The sequence below is a fragment of the Saimiri boliviensis genome, chromosome 12 (genome assembly GCF_048565385.1).
Source record: "Saimiri boliviensis isolate mSaiBol1 chromosome 12, mSaiBol1.pri, whole genome shotgun sequence".
In the NCBI taxonomy this organism is placed as follows: Eukaryota; Metazoa; Chordata; class Mammalia; order Primates; family Cebidae; genus Saimiri; species Saimiri boliviensis.
Window position 1 is genome coordinate 85,095,980 of NC_133460.1, and position 14,271 is coordinate 85,110,250.

A 14,271-nucleotide genomic window follows, 5' to 3' on the forward strand; every position below is an offset into this window, starting at 1 on the left:
AGTGGGATCAGTGCAGTGGCTCACGCTTGTAATCTCAGCATTTTGGAAGGCTGAGGCGGGTGGATTACCAGAGGTCAGGAGTTTGAGACCAGCCTGGCCAACATGGTGAAACCCCATCTCTACTAAATATATACAAAAATTAGCCAGGTGTGGTGGCACACACCTGTGATTCCAGCTACTTGGAAGGCTGAGGCAGAATCGCTTGAACTTGGAAGGTGGAGGTTGCAGTGAGCTGAGATTGCACCATTGCACTCCACCCTGGGCAACAAGAGTGAAACTCCATCTCAAAAGGAAAAAAAAAATTAGAAGCATGAGAGCCAGGTACAGTGGCTTCTGCCTGTATTCCCAGTGCTTTAGGAGGCTGAGGCAGGATTGCTTGAGGTCAGGAGTTTGAGCCAGCCTGGGCAACATAGCAAGATCCCACTTCAACAAAAAATAAGATAGGTTTTGTATCAGGTCTTGTACCAGTAGTCCTAGCTACTAGGGAGGCTGAGCAAGGAAGATCTCTTAAGCCCAGGAGTCTGAGGTTACAGGGAGCTGATTGTGCTACTGCACTTCAGCCTGGGGAACAGAGGAAGACCCTATCTCTAAACAAAACAAAAAAACAGATGCATGAGTTAGACTCTCAAAAACATAGTTTTCCTCTAAGGCTGTTACAGGAGTGTGGATGAGTCATTAAAAGTAATGAAAGCTATGAACATGTTCAATAGTAATTCACTGAACTGTCCTCTAATTCATAAATACAGGTAATGTCAATTTATTAAGATGTTATGATTCAGAAGCTACTCTGCAATAAGAAATATTCTTATAATGGAAATAAGATCAGACCCAGTCCCAGCCTTAGGCAGACAGGACAAACAAACAAAAACCCTATTAATCCTGTAATATATTTGAAACACCTTAGAGCACAATTTTTTTTCCAACTAACCACTACTATTAAGGAGGCTTTTGTTTTTTAGGCAGTCTTGCTCTGTTGCCCGGGCTGAAGTACAGTGGCAACCATCTCACTACAACCTCTACCTTCTGGGTTTAAGTGATTCTCCTGCCTAAGCCTCCGGAGTAGCTGGGATTATGAGCATTTACCACCAAGCTCAGCTAATGTTTTGTATTTTTAGTAGAGATGGAGTTTTGCTATGTTGGTCAGGCTGTTCTTGAACTCCTGGCGTCAAGTGATTTACCTGCCTCGGCCTCCCAAAGTGCTGGGATTATAGGCGTGAGACGCCACATAGTGCCACGTTTTTCAAGACAGGGTCTTGCTGTGTTGTCCACGCTGGAACGGTGTTGCAAACATGGCTCACTTCTCCCTCCTGGGCTGAAGTGATCCTCCCTCCCACCTCAGCCTTCTGCATAGCTGGGACCACATGTGCATAGTGCTGTGCTCAACTAATTTTTTGAAAAAAAAAAAAAAAAAAAAAAAAAAAAAAAAAAAATTTTTTTTGCAGAGGTGAGGTCTCATCATGTTGTCCAGGCTGCTCTCCAAGTCCTGAGCTTCAAGCAGTCCTTCTGCCTCAGCCTCCCTCAAAGTGTTGGGATTATATGCATGAGCTACTGCACCCAGCCTAGAAAGGTTTTTTATGGGAAATAAATGTTGTTCCAACTTGGGAAGTCAGGAACATTTCTTCCTTGACCCTGTAAATGGGAAAAGGAGTGACCCTTAACACCTGCCACACAGCTAAAACCCTTAAGTACCTTCACAGCCCAAGTGAAATTAACAAATTCACATCTTGTGCTTAAGCACCCATCCACCCCACCCTCCTATCCTTTAAATTTCATAATAAGAAAAAAGGGAAGAGGGCAGACATCAAGCAGAAAAAAAGGGAAAAGGATGAGGGTCCTCAGGGCAGTGACTATTCCTGGAGAAATGAGGCACAAATACCACAGCACTGAGTTTTATTAGGGATTTAATTAAGGTTAAATTTTTAGGAATGAGGGAGTCCTAGTTAGGGGGCACAAAAGCCCATGAAGCCTTCTCAGATCTCATAGTGAACCACCCGCTTGGGTTCTTTAGAGGGATCGCCGCCTCGTTCCAGGTACAGATCATTGTAAGGATACTGCTTTGGTGCCTAAGGAAAAAACACAGGTCAGCAAGAACATATATTCTTCAGTCAATACCTGGCTACACCCCACTCTGAGTTAACAGGCATGTATGGTAAATGGGTACGCAGTAGCCTCTGGTCAGACCCAGCTGGGCTAGGATGGCAGGAACAGCACTCCTCTTCCCCACTCAGCCCAAGTCAGAGAGAAAGCCTAAATTGTAAGAGAAGTGGTGCCTACACTATGAGAGAGAAGGACGAAGGGGGAGGGAAGGGGGAGAGGGAAGGGAGGAGAAGGGGGGAAGGGAGGGAGGGAGGTAAAGAAAGTGTCAGAGTCAGAGGCAACGCTTTCTAAATGAGACGATGCATCCATCCATCCCACCCTCTCTCGGGGTCGAGACAGACTCAATCTCCTTTAAGTCACTCAGCCTCTAATGGCTCCACCACTAAAGTGGCCCAGCAAATGAGGCGTGCAGGAGCAGTGGTGGGGGAAAGCACAGAGGAGACAAGGCTGGGACGTGCTTTAGGGGCTGCTGGCTTTACCAACAAACAGCTGTCAGAAAACACAGCTCAAGGAGAGGAGAAAAGGGGGATGTGCTTACAGAACTGAAAAATGGAAGAACCACACAGTTTCTTGCTCTTCTGAAGTGAAGTTAGTGCTCACCCCAACCCTACGTGCATTCTCCAGCATGGAGCCCCTGGGGCTTGGTGGGAAGGCTCGTGTCAGTGCACACAGACATCCCAGCTACCTCCAGGACATTGACTGTCTCTGCAGAGGTAGCACTGGGCAGCCAACTGCAAACACAGCAGCCTCCCTGCTTTCAGCCACTCTCCTTCCAATACATCCTGGAGACTACTCCCAGATTAATCTTCCTAAGAACTCAGCATTCATAATGTCACTCTTCTGTTCGAAAACCCAGAATGGCTCCCTGCCACCTAGTGACAGACCAAGTTATCACTGTATCCCCAACCGCTAGCAGGATCTGCACCTGCTACATAGTAGAGGCTCCACAAATATTTGTTGAATTAACGCTTTATTATGCCACCAAGTCCAAATCCCTTAGCAATGAAATAAAAGCTGTCCAACCTAACTGATGAACTCACCTCACAATATTTTTTAACACAGTAATTTCCAAATCTAGATGCACATCAGAATTATCTGGGAGCTTGTTAAAAATATTGCTTCTAGAGCACTACTGTGATGTTTCTGAATTAGGAACACTGAGAAGTGGGGTCTGGGAATCTGAATTTTTAGCAGGTCTCCAGGAAACCAATGCAGCTGGTTATCTAAGAACTATCTTACACATCTATTTTACTCTAGCTAACTCACTCTCTGGTTATCTAAGAACTATCTTACACATCTATTTTACTCTAGCTAACTCACTCTCCTTTTCCTTGTTTTCTTTCTTTTTTCAAGACAGTCTTGCTGTCTCCCCCAAGCTGGAGGGCAGTAGTATGATTTCAGCTAACTGCAACCTTGGCCTACCGAGTGAGTTCAAAAGATTCCTGTACCTCAGCCTCCCAAGTAGCTGGGATTACAGGTGCGCACCACCATGCCCGGCTAATTATTTTTGCATATTTTGTAGAGACGGGGTTTCATCATGCTGCCTAGTCTGTTCTCGAACTCCTGAGCTCAAGCAACCCGCCTGCCTCAGCCTCCCAAAGTGCTGGGATTACAGGCACGAGCCACCATGCCTGGCCTCCTTCATTGTTTTCTCTTGCCCTAAATGTTTTCTCCAACTTCCCACCACCCAAAGCCTTTTTGTGTGTGTATTAGCTCTAGCTAACCCTTCTCCTTGACAGTAACTCATACTGCTAAGCATATACATTCACTATAAACATACATACACATAGCCGGGCGCGGTGGCTCAAGCCTGTAATCCCAGCACTTTGGGAGGCTGAAGCGGGTGGATCACGAGGTCAAGAGATCGAGACCATCCTGGTCAACGTGGTGAAACCCCGTCTCTACTAAAAATACAAAAAAAAAAATTAGCTGGGCATGGTGGCGCATGCCTGTAGTCCCAGCTACTCAGGAGGCTGAGGCAGGAGAATTGCCTGAACCCAGGAGGCGGAGGTTGCGGTGAGCCGAGATCGCGCCATTGCACTCCAGCCTGGGTAACAAGAGCGAAACCCCGTCTCAAAAAAAAAAAAAAAAAAAAAAAAAAAAACCATACATACACATAAATTGTGCAGAATTCCCATGTATCTGTTCAAATGTTGCTCATGTCACTTATCTAAATTTTCTTAACTAAACTTCCTGAAAGCTAGAGAAATCACTATGTCCTTTACATTCTCCAAAATGTAAGTCTATGCCTTTAGTAGACACTGAACTGCCTCCAGTATATTATAGGAAGTGCCCTTCACATTGTCTAACAAAGGATAAGATTTTAGCTCAAGATTCCTTAACTCTATTGCGAAAGATCACTTAATGAAATATTGTTAGTAAATACAATCCCCAAATGGCAACTTTGGAGACCAGCTGGTTTCCACACACTAGTTGCTCATCTAGTCTTAAAGTGTATCTACTCACTCACACTGGTCTAAGTAGTAGGGATGGAGGAGTGCTCCGCTGGGTAAGGCCCTCCTATCTTCCTATCTCCTAAGAGTTTGGGAAGCCAAGCTTGGTATTGATTGGGATTCCTACCCCAGAGACTTCACTTCCTCAGGAAATGGGGCTGAGCAACTGTGCCTAAGCCAGCACTTCTCAGATACTCACCACAGGCTGGTAGACAGGGTACTTATGCCCCATCCAGAACATGAACGTCATGAAAGCCACAAAACTGAGGAGCTGCTTCCACATGACATCCCAAGAAATAGGTGTGGGGGACGTATCCACACGGTTCCTGTTATACATGTCTATATCCCAGTGCATCTGAGGCAGAAAGACAAATAATTGTCACATACTACTCTTCCTGCAAAATGCAGGCAAGTCCAGAGTGATCAGAGCCCAATACAAGGCTAGATAGAAGCATTCTACTGCCCTAGCGCAATATTCTGAGGCACACTGCCCCACAGGATTGGATGCTGGCCTCTGCCTAGGTTCTGCTGAATAGGGTCAGCTCAATCATGGAAGTACACAGCTTTCACAATACAGAGCTTTCATTATTCCCAGACATCCCATTCAGTGTGCCACATGCAACCTCAAATCTCACATCACTGGACCTTGCCTCCTTGAGCAGAAAAGCTTAAGTGTTATTTAGTCGAAGAAGTGCCATCTGAGCTAAAGAATCTCCAAGAAGACAAAGGGAGAAGAAAGGTCAAATGAAATACGGTCTTTCTTACCGTTTCACCCCAGTTCACCCTCAGGTCTGGTTGGTCCCAGTCATACCATGGATCCCTCTCATGCTGTGAGCGGTCAGGGAGCTTCGGGTAGTCACCATACCTAAAAGACAGCAAGAACTTTTGGAAGGCGCTGTGAGCAGCCTTCAGACTGAATTCAGTCTTCTCATCTTAGGGATGAGAAACCAAGTGGCAAAGATAACTGCCTCACCTAAGGACAAAGAACCTAAATTTCAAGGCAAGAGCTCAAGTTCTAGTCACTTAGCACTGAACTAACCATAGAAGTCCAAATTGTATTTAAAAGTTAATGGCAAACGCTGAAATAGTTCAACATATATAAGCTTTCCCTGGGCCAGGCACAGTGGCTCACATCTGTTATTCCAGCACTTAGGGAGGCCAAGGTGGGTGGATCACTCGAGGTCAGGAGTTCAAGACCAGACTGGTCAACATGGCGAAACCCGTCTCTACTAAAAATACAAAAATTAGCTGGGCGTGATGGTGGGTACCTATAATCTCAGCCACTCAGGAGGCTGAGGCAGAAGAATTCCTTGAACCTGGGAGGTGAAGGTTGCAGTGAGCCAAGATCATGCCATTGCATTCCAGCCTGAGCAACAAGAGTGAAACTCTGTCTCAAAAAAACAAAAACAAAAACAAGAAAAAACAAAACCACAAATCCACCAGCTTTCCCTCACCTTCTTCTAATAAAAAGAAAAAAAGTTAGGCCGGGCACGGTGGCTCAAGCCTTTAATCCCAGCACTTTGGGAGGCCGAGGCGGGTGGATCACAAGGTCAAGAGATCGAGACCATCCTGGTCAACATGGTGAAACCCTGTCTCTACTGAAAATATAAAACATTAGCTGGGCATGGTGGCGCGTGCCTGTAATCCCAGCTACTGAGGCTGAGGCAGGAGAATTGCCTGAACCTGGGAGGTGGAGGTTGCGGTGAGCTGAGATCGCGCCATTGCACTCCAGCCTGGGTAACAAGAGCGAAACTCCGTCTCAAAAAAAAAAAAAAAAAAAAAAGAAAAGAAAATGAGTCACACAATCATGTGATATTAGAGCTGAAAGGGAATTTAACAATCAATAACAGTCATGTGCTACATAACATTTCGGTCAAGGACAGACCACATATACAAGGGGGATCCCATAAGTTTATAATAAAGCTGATCTATACAGGTGTACCATTTTTTATCTTTTATAGCATCTTTTTACTATACCTTTTTCTATGTTTAGATATGTTTAGATATACAAATACCACTGGATAACAACTGCCCACAGTATTTAGTACAGCAACATGCTGTAGAGGTTTATATCCTAAGAGCAATAGGCCATACCATAAAGCCAAGGTTTGTAGCAAGCTATACTATCTCGGTTTAGATAAGCACACTCTGAGGTTCTTACAATGAGGAAATCGCCTAACAACACATTTCTCAGAATGTATCCCTGTTGTTAAATGACACATGACTGTACTCTGATCCCCTCATTAAATAGAAAATGAAAAATTAAAAGTTTAGGGTCTGAATCCAAAGTCACCCAGCTAATTGGAATTAAAAGCAAAAAGGGAACAGATTGGAAAAGCATTCTTCTCATAGTAACTGTGTTCGTTGACCACCTAGTTGGCATTCATCTCCATGTCTCAAACACCTCATGGGACCCTTGCTAAGCTGGGTTTTCCCCAACAAATCCAGGTTCGTCTGACACTGACTTTGAACAAGGCTGTTCTTTTTTTTTTTTTTGAGACGGAGTTTCGCCCTTGTTACCCAGGCTGGAGTACAATGGCGCGATCTCGGCTCACCGCAACCTCCGCCTCCTGGGGTCAGGCAATTCTCCTGCCTCAGCCTCCGGAGTAGCTGGGATTACAGGCACGCACCACCATGCCCAGCTAATTTTTTGTATTTTTGGTAGAGACGGGGTTTCACCATGTTGACCAGGATGGTCTCGATCTCTCGACCTCGTGATCCACCCGCCTCGGCCTCCCAAAGTGCTGGAATTACAGGCTTGAGCCACCGCGCCCGGCGCGAACAAGGCTGTTCTTATCCACAACATAATAAAAAACAAGAAATGATGACAACTAGACATGTGTCACAAAATGATTGTATAACAAGACGCACAGAAACTGCCGAAACCAAAATTGAAAGAGTGATGTTAGGACAGGAAATAAAGGTGATGATAATGACTTCAGATAATTAACCATTGGGATGTTATGTGGGTACGGATACGGAAAAGAATGGAAGGGACAGGAAAACATCAACTGGAGTAAGGGGGCTGGCTGTTTAATCTGCTTAATAGTTGCTATGATATCCACAGCCCTGAGAGAATTTTTTTTTTTTTTTTTTTTTTTTTTTTTAAGAGACACGGCTGGTCGCGGTGGCTCACGCCTGTAATCTCAGCACTTTGGGAGGCTGAGGCGGGCAAATCACGAGCTCAGGCGTCAGCGGCTCACGCCTGTAATCTCAACACTTTGGGAGGCTGAGGCGGGTAAATGACGAGCTCAGGCGTAGAAGCTCAGGCGTTCGAGATCAGCCTGCGCAACACGGTGAAACCCCGTCTCTACTAAAAACACAAAAATTAGCCAGGCGTGGTGGCGCATGCCAGGAATCCCAGCTACTCAGGAGAATCGCCTGAACCCTAGAGGCGGAGGTTGCGGTGAGCTGAGATCACACCACTGCACTCCAGCCTAGGCAACAGAGCGAGACTCCATCTTAAAAAAAAAAAATGGGTGGCGGGGGGCACGCAAATGTGGAATACTCCGTTTACAAATAAGGTTCTTATGACAGGAGTCCAGCTTCAACCTGGTCACATGCCTGATGACAGCACCTGAGCCCAGCAGATGCTCAATCTAAATGAAACTCGACGCTCTGGATATAGCCAAGGAAGGTTCCTGCTATTCGGGGGTCCTCGAGGGAGCCATTAAAACCTCGGCTTCTTCATTTGAGAAAACAGCCTGAGCCAAGGAGAAAATTGAAGTCCTCTCGGCTGCAGCTGCTCACCCACCCCCTCCCACCTCCCCCTACAGAGAAAAGCACCCACTCCATTGACTCTCGAGGAGTCATGAGAAGGTTTGGGAGAAAGGATCCCAGTCAAGCCACCCAACCCAGCCCTCACTACTTGGGTGCGAGCAGACCCTCTGTCTCACCCCATGCCATCATCTGGGTAAGGTTCGTAGTCTTCCACACGCATATTATACTTCTTGGCGGCGGCGGCCCGTTCTTCTGGGGTCCTAGGATAGGGCCCCGGGAGCTCGTCCTTCTTAAGGTGGAAGGCTAAAGCGCAGAAGAGAACAAGTCAGAAGCGACCCCGCTCTCCAGCCGCTCCGAAGGCTTCAAGTCGCAGGGGCTGCAGAGATCCGAGTCCGGGATTTCGCAGGATCAGCGCGACCCTCCACCCATTTTCCAGATACATCAACGCCACCTCCGCTCCCTACCTGGACGCTGCCGCTGCGGCATGCACAATTCCCCCTCCCGATACACCAAACCTCGGGCATCCACTTCCCACACTGAGGCCTCGCCAGTTCTCACGGACCTCTCCGTGCGCCCAGCGGCAACACGTTCAGGGATGCCCTTTGGAGCCACCGGATTCCCTGGACCCCGGCCCTGGCCACCGCCATCTTCACCTTCTTCCCGGTTTCCTTCTGCACATGCGCAAGGCCCGTCACGGCGGCTGAGCCGGGCCAAACCGGACGGAGGAAGCCGGGAGTGAAGAAATGTCGAAGGGTTCAACAGGGGCGGGGTCTAAATACGGAGTTGGGAAGCCAGTGGTTGGTTAGAGGCTGGCATGGATAAACGGGAAGAAGAGAAAACCAGGCAGGTCTCGTTTACATTTCAGAATGTTGTGTCCTTTTTCTCCCCGAGCTGACATCCCAGGGATGATGGGAACTCAGAACCTCAGCAAGTCAGGTTGACAGCTCAACCACCTCGCCTGGGAGCTGCACTAGTGAAATGAGCCTGTCTTACCCTCTTCTCTGGCTGCTTGCTTTCCTCTCCTTCACCGGCACTTCCTTCCATCCCCAAACGTGATCATTCCTCAAATTCCGTTGGTCCTGCTTGTTCTGTTCTCCAACTCGGTTGATCTTCACTTAGACGCTAGGGCAACTCACAAATCGGCCCTGAATTGGCGGCTCCTTAGTCTCAGTCCGTGTTTCCATCTGCGTGTCTCAGTGACCTCAACCCAACAAATGTAAAATTAAACCTATCATAAGAGGCAGCTCCCCAGAGACAGCTTAAAGTCCCAGAGTTGGTAGGACTTGAATAAAACAAATTTCAAACCGGCCCATAATGAACAAACTCTTAACTCACCAGAAGAATTGGAGACATTATTATGTTTGCCTATGAATGTTTTCACTTGGGATTTGAATAACTTACACATTATAAATATGCATGTATTTTCAGTGACTTTTCAGGTGACCACAGTTTGGGAGCAGAACCTATTACTATAAACATTTCTCAAGTATATATCAAAGCAATAAAGATGGATAAAAGCTGGGAGCTGTGGCTCACCCCTATAATCCTAACGCTTTGGGAGTCCTAGGTTGGAGAATGACTTGAGACCAGGAGTTTGAGACCAGCCTGGGAGATATAGTTAGACTTCGTCTCTCTTTTTTTAAGTTATAAAAATTAAAAGTAAATAAATACAGATATATACTACTTAATATGTAAATTTTGGGGAGGACTATACAACGACTTGCTGTCTTGTGAATGAATATCACTAGTTGATGTTCAGAATAATTGGACAACATCTGCATTCAACCAATAGCAAACCCTGATCTAATTAAGGTCAAGAAACAGAATTGATCTAATTTATTTTTATTGAGATCTTATTCACATGCCATAAATTCACCCTTTTAGGCCGGGCGTGGTGGCTCATGCCTGTAATCCCACCACTTTGGGAGGCTGAGGCGGGAAGATTGCTTGCAGTCAGAAGCTCAAGACCAGCCCGGCCAACACAGCCAAACACCATCCCTACTAAAAAATACAAAAATTAGCTGGGTGGCCGGGCGTGGTAGCTCACGCCTGTAATCCAAGCACTTTGGAGGCCAAGGCGAGCGGATCACCTGAGGTCGGGAGTTCAAGACTAGCCTGACCAACATGGTGAAACCCCATCTTTAAAAAGAAAAAAATTAGCTGGGCATGGTGGTGCATACTTGTAATCCCAGCTACTCGGGAGGCTGAGGCAGGAGAATCACCTGAACACAGGAGACAGAGGTTGCAATGAGCCGAGATCACGCCGCTGTACTCCAGCTGGGCAACAGAGCAAGACTCTGTCTCAAAAAAAAAAAAAAAAAAAAAAAAAAATTCACTCTTTTAAAGTGTACAATAAAGTAATTTTTAGTACATTTACAAAGTTGTGCGATCATCATCACTATCTAATTCTAAAACACTTCTATTGCTTCCAAAAACGCCCATACACATTAGCACATTACCCCTACTTCTACCTGCTGGCAACCGCTAATTTACTTTAGTTCAATGGATTGCCTATTCAGGGTAGTTAGTATAAATGGATCATGTAATATGTGGCCTTTTGTGTCCATTTTCTTTCACTTAGGATAATGTTTTCAAAGTTTGTCTGTGTTATAGCACACACCAGTATGTCATTCCTTTTTTGGTTGTATAATATTTCATTATATGAACGTACAGTACAGCATTTTATTTATACACTTATCAGTTAATGGACATTTGAGTTGGTTTTGCTTATTTGAATATTGCAAATAATGCTGCTATGAACATTTTTGTATACGTTTTTGTCTGGATATACGTTTTCTATCCTTTTGATTATATGCCTAGGAGTAGAATTGCTGGGTCATAGGGTAACTCTATGGTTTAACTTTCTGAAGAACTGCCAAATTATTTTTCAAAGCAGCTGTGACATGTTCCATCCCCACTAGCAGTGTGTGAGGGTTCCAGTTTCTCCACATCTTTATCAACACCTGTTATTGTCTTTTTTTATTATTGCCATGTGAGTGCCAATGAATGGTATTTCATTGCAGTTTTCATTTGCAGTACGCTGATGACTAATAATGTTGAGCATCTTTCCATGTGCTTATTGGCCATGGTATGTCTTCTTTGGAGGAATATCTGTTCAAACAATTTGTTCATTTTTAAATTGGTTTGTCTTTTTATTGTTGAGTTGTAAGAGTTCTTTATGTATTCTAAATACAATTTCCTGATCAGATACACAATTTGTAAATATTTTCTCTGACTGTAGGTCTTTCTTACTTTCTTACAGTGTCATTTGGAACCCTGTGTTTATCATGAAAGGGTGTTGGAGTTTGTCAAAAGCTTTTTCTGTGTCTGTTGAGATGATCGTGTAGGGTTTTTTTCTTTTACTAATATATTGTATTATGTTGATTATAAATGATTAATAAAATATTGATCACTACATGGTGTGTTTTATTGATCATTTTCAGATGTTGAACTGACCTTGCATTCCTGGAATAAATCTCATTTGGTCATGGTATTTAATTATTTGTATATGATGTTAGACTCAGTTTGCTAGTGTACTGTTAGGATTTTTACATCTATATTCATAAGAAATACTGGTTTATAGTTTTCTTGTGATGTCTTAGTCTTGTTTTGATATCACGATAATGCTGGCCTCATAGAATGAATTCAAACATGTTCTGTTTTTTGGAAGAGTTTATGAAGGATTGGTGTTAATTTTTTTTTTTTTTTTTGAGACGGTGTTTTGCTCTTGTTACCCAGGCTAGAGTGCAATGGTGCAATCTCACATCACTGCAACCTCCGCCTCCCAGGTTCAAGTGATTCTCCTGCCCCAGCCTCCCAAGTAGCTGGGACTACAGGCATGTGCCGCCACGCCCAGCTAATTTTGTATTTTTAGTAGAGATGGGGTTTCACCATATTGGTCGAACTCCTGACCTCAAGTAATCCACCCATCTCAGCCTCCCAAAGTGCTGGGATTACAGGTGTGAGCAGCATGCCTGGCCCAGTGTTAATTTTAAAAAAATATATGGTGAACTTCAGTGAATCCATCTGGTCTTGAGCTTTTCTTTTTCTTTTTCTTTTGAGATGAAGTCTTGCTCTGTTGCCCAGGCTGCAGTGCAGTGGCATGATCTCAGTTCACTGTGGCTTCCACCTCCTGGGTTCAAGCAAGTCTCCTGCCTCAGCGTCCAGAGTAGCTGGGACTACAGACATGCACCATCACGCCTGGCTAATTTTTGTATTTTTGGTAGTGATGGGGGTTTCACCATGTTGGCCAGGCTGGTCTCGAACTTCTGACCTCAAGTGATTTGCCCACCTTGGCCTCCCAAAGTGCTGGGATTACAGGTATAAGCCACTGTGCCTGGCCTTTTCTTTTCTTTTGAGACAAGGCCTAACTCTGTCTCGAATGGCTAGAGTGCAGTGGTATGATTTCGGTGGATGGTAACCTCTACCTCCTAGGCTCAGGTGACCCACTTCAGCTTCCCAAATAGCTGGGACTACAGGCATGCCACCATATCTGCTAGTTTTTATTTTTGTTTTTGTTTTTGCCTGGTGGGATTTGGTAGAGACTGAGTTTCGCCATATTGCCCAGTGTGGTCGAAACCTTCTGGGCTCAAGTGATTTGCTCGCCTCTGCCTCCCAAAGTGTTGGGAGTAAGCCACTGCGCCCAATTTCTGGGCTTTTCTTCATGGGATGTTTTTGATTCCTAATTCAATCTCTTGTTACAGGTCTATTCAGATTTTCTATTTCTTCTTGAATCAGCTGTTATAACTCGTGCCTTTCTAGGAATTTGGCCATTTCATCTAGGTTCTCTAATTTTTTGACACACAATTGTTCATAATATGTCCTTATACGCCTTTTGTTTGGGGTAATATCCCTGTTTCATTCTTGATTTTAGTTATTTGAATCTTCTTGATCTTAATTTATTATTATTATTTTTTAGTAAAGGTCTTGCTCTGTCATCCAGGCTAGAGTGCAGTGGCATGATCATGGCTCACTGCAGCCTCCACCTCCCAGGCTCAAACAATCCTCCCACCTCTCCCACCTCAGCCTCCCTAGTAGCTGGGACTACAGGCATGCACCACCACACCAGGCTAATTAAAAAAAATTTTTGTAGAGACGAGGTCTTGCTATGTTGCCCAGGCTAGTCTGGAACACCCAGGCTCAAGTGATCCTCCTGCCTCGGCCTTGAAAAGTCCTGGGATTACAGGCATGAGCCACAATGCCTGGCCTAATTTACTTTTAATTCCCAAGGTTACGAATCAATACATTCTTGTAAAAATTCAAACATTCAGCCTGGCCAACGTGGTGAAAGCCTGTCTCTACAGAAAAAAAAAAAAAAAAATTAGCCAGGTGGCATGTGCCTATAGTCCCAGCTACTTGGGGGGCTGTGGTAGGCGGATTGCTTGAGCTGGGAAGGTGGAGGTTGCAGTGAACTGAGATCACACCGCTGCACTCCAGCCTGAGTGGCAGAATAAGACCCTATTAAAAAACAAAAAAAACCAAACGTTGCAGATAAAATGAAAGCCTTGATTGTCACCTAGAGCCCCAAACCCTTCCACAGAGGTAGCCCTATTATTGGTTTGATGTAGCATGGTTACTATGTAGCATACTTACATAGTTAAGCCAGTGCATTCGTTTCTGTTGCGGCACAACAAATCACTCTAAATTTAGCAGCCCAAAATACCAATTTATTTTCTCACATATTCCGTGAGTCCAGGTACTGGTTGGCTGAGTCCTCAGCTCAGGGTCTTTTCAGGCTAACATCAAAGCGTCGGCCGGGTTGGTGATCTCATCTGAGGACCTGCGTGTGTCCTTTCCCAAGTTCAGTGGTTGCTGCCGGAATTCGGTTACTTGCATTTGTAGGATTAAGGTGCCCGCTTTCTTGTTGGCTGTCACCCATGAGCCTTTCTCAGCTCCTAGAGTCCACCTGCCATTTCCTGCCATATGGCAGTTTGCTCCTTCAAGGCAAACAGGACAGCTGTGCTGTGGTTTCAAATCTCTTAGATTTTGTCTCTGACCTCTA

General features: G+C 45.0%; 1 protein-coding gene across 1 annotated transcript; it reads right to left on the reverse strand.

Moving 5' to 3' along the window:
* Positions 1 to 1,884: 1,884 nt before the first annotated feature.
* NDUFB8 (NADH:ubiquinone oxidoreductase subunit B8) lies at positions 1,885 to 8,918 on the reverse strand. Its single transcript, XM_010333175.3, has 5 exons — positions 8,833 to 8,918; positions 8,447 to 8,573; positions 5,316 to 5,415; positions 4,750 to 4,905; positions 1,885 to 2,063 (listed from the first exon to the last, which is right to left on the reverse strand). Exons 1-5 carry the CDS (start codon positions 8,915 to 8,917, stop codon positions 1,971 to 1,973), a joined length of 561 nt encoding a protein of 186 aa, XP_010331477.3. The 5' UTR covers position 8,918; the 3' UTR covers positions 1,885 to 1,970.
* Positions 8,919 to 14,271: the final 5,353 nt, after the last annotated feature.

Excerpts from the sequence above, each read along its gene's own strand:
- NDUFB8 (XM_010333175.3), bottom strand. The coding sequence starts at position 8,917 with ATGGCGGTGGCCAGGGCCGGGGTCCAGGGAATCCGGTGGCTCCAAAGG. Across the intron at positions 5,416-8,446 it reads TACCCAGATGATGGCATGGG|GTATGGTGACTACCCGAAGC; the intron begins GTGAGACAGAGG and ends GCTGTCTTTTAG. Across the intron at positions 2,064-4,749 it reads ACCCTGTCTACCAGCCTGTG|GCACCAAAGCAGTATCCTTA; the intron begins GTGAGTATCTGA and ends TTTTTTCCTTAG.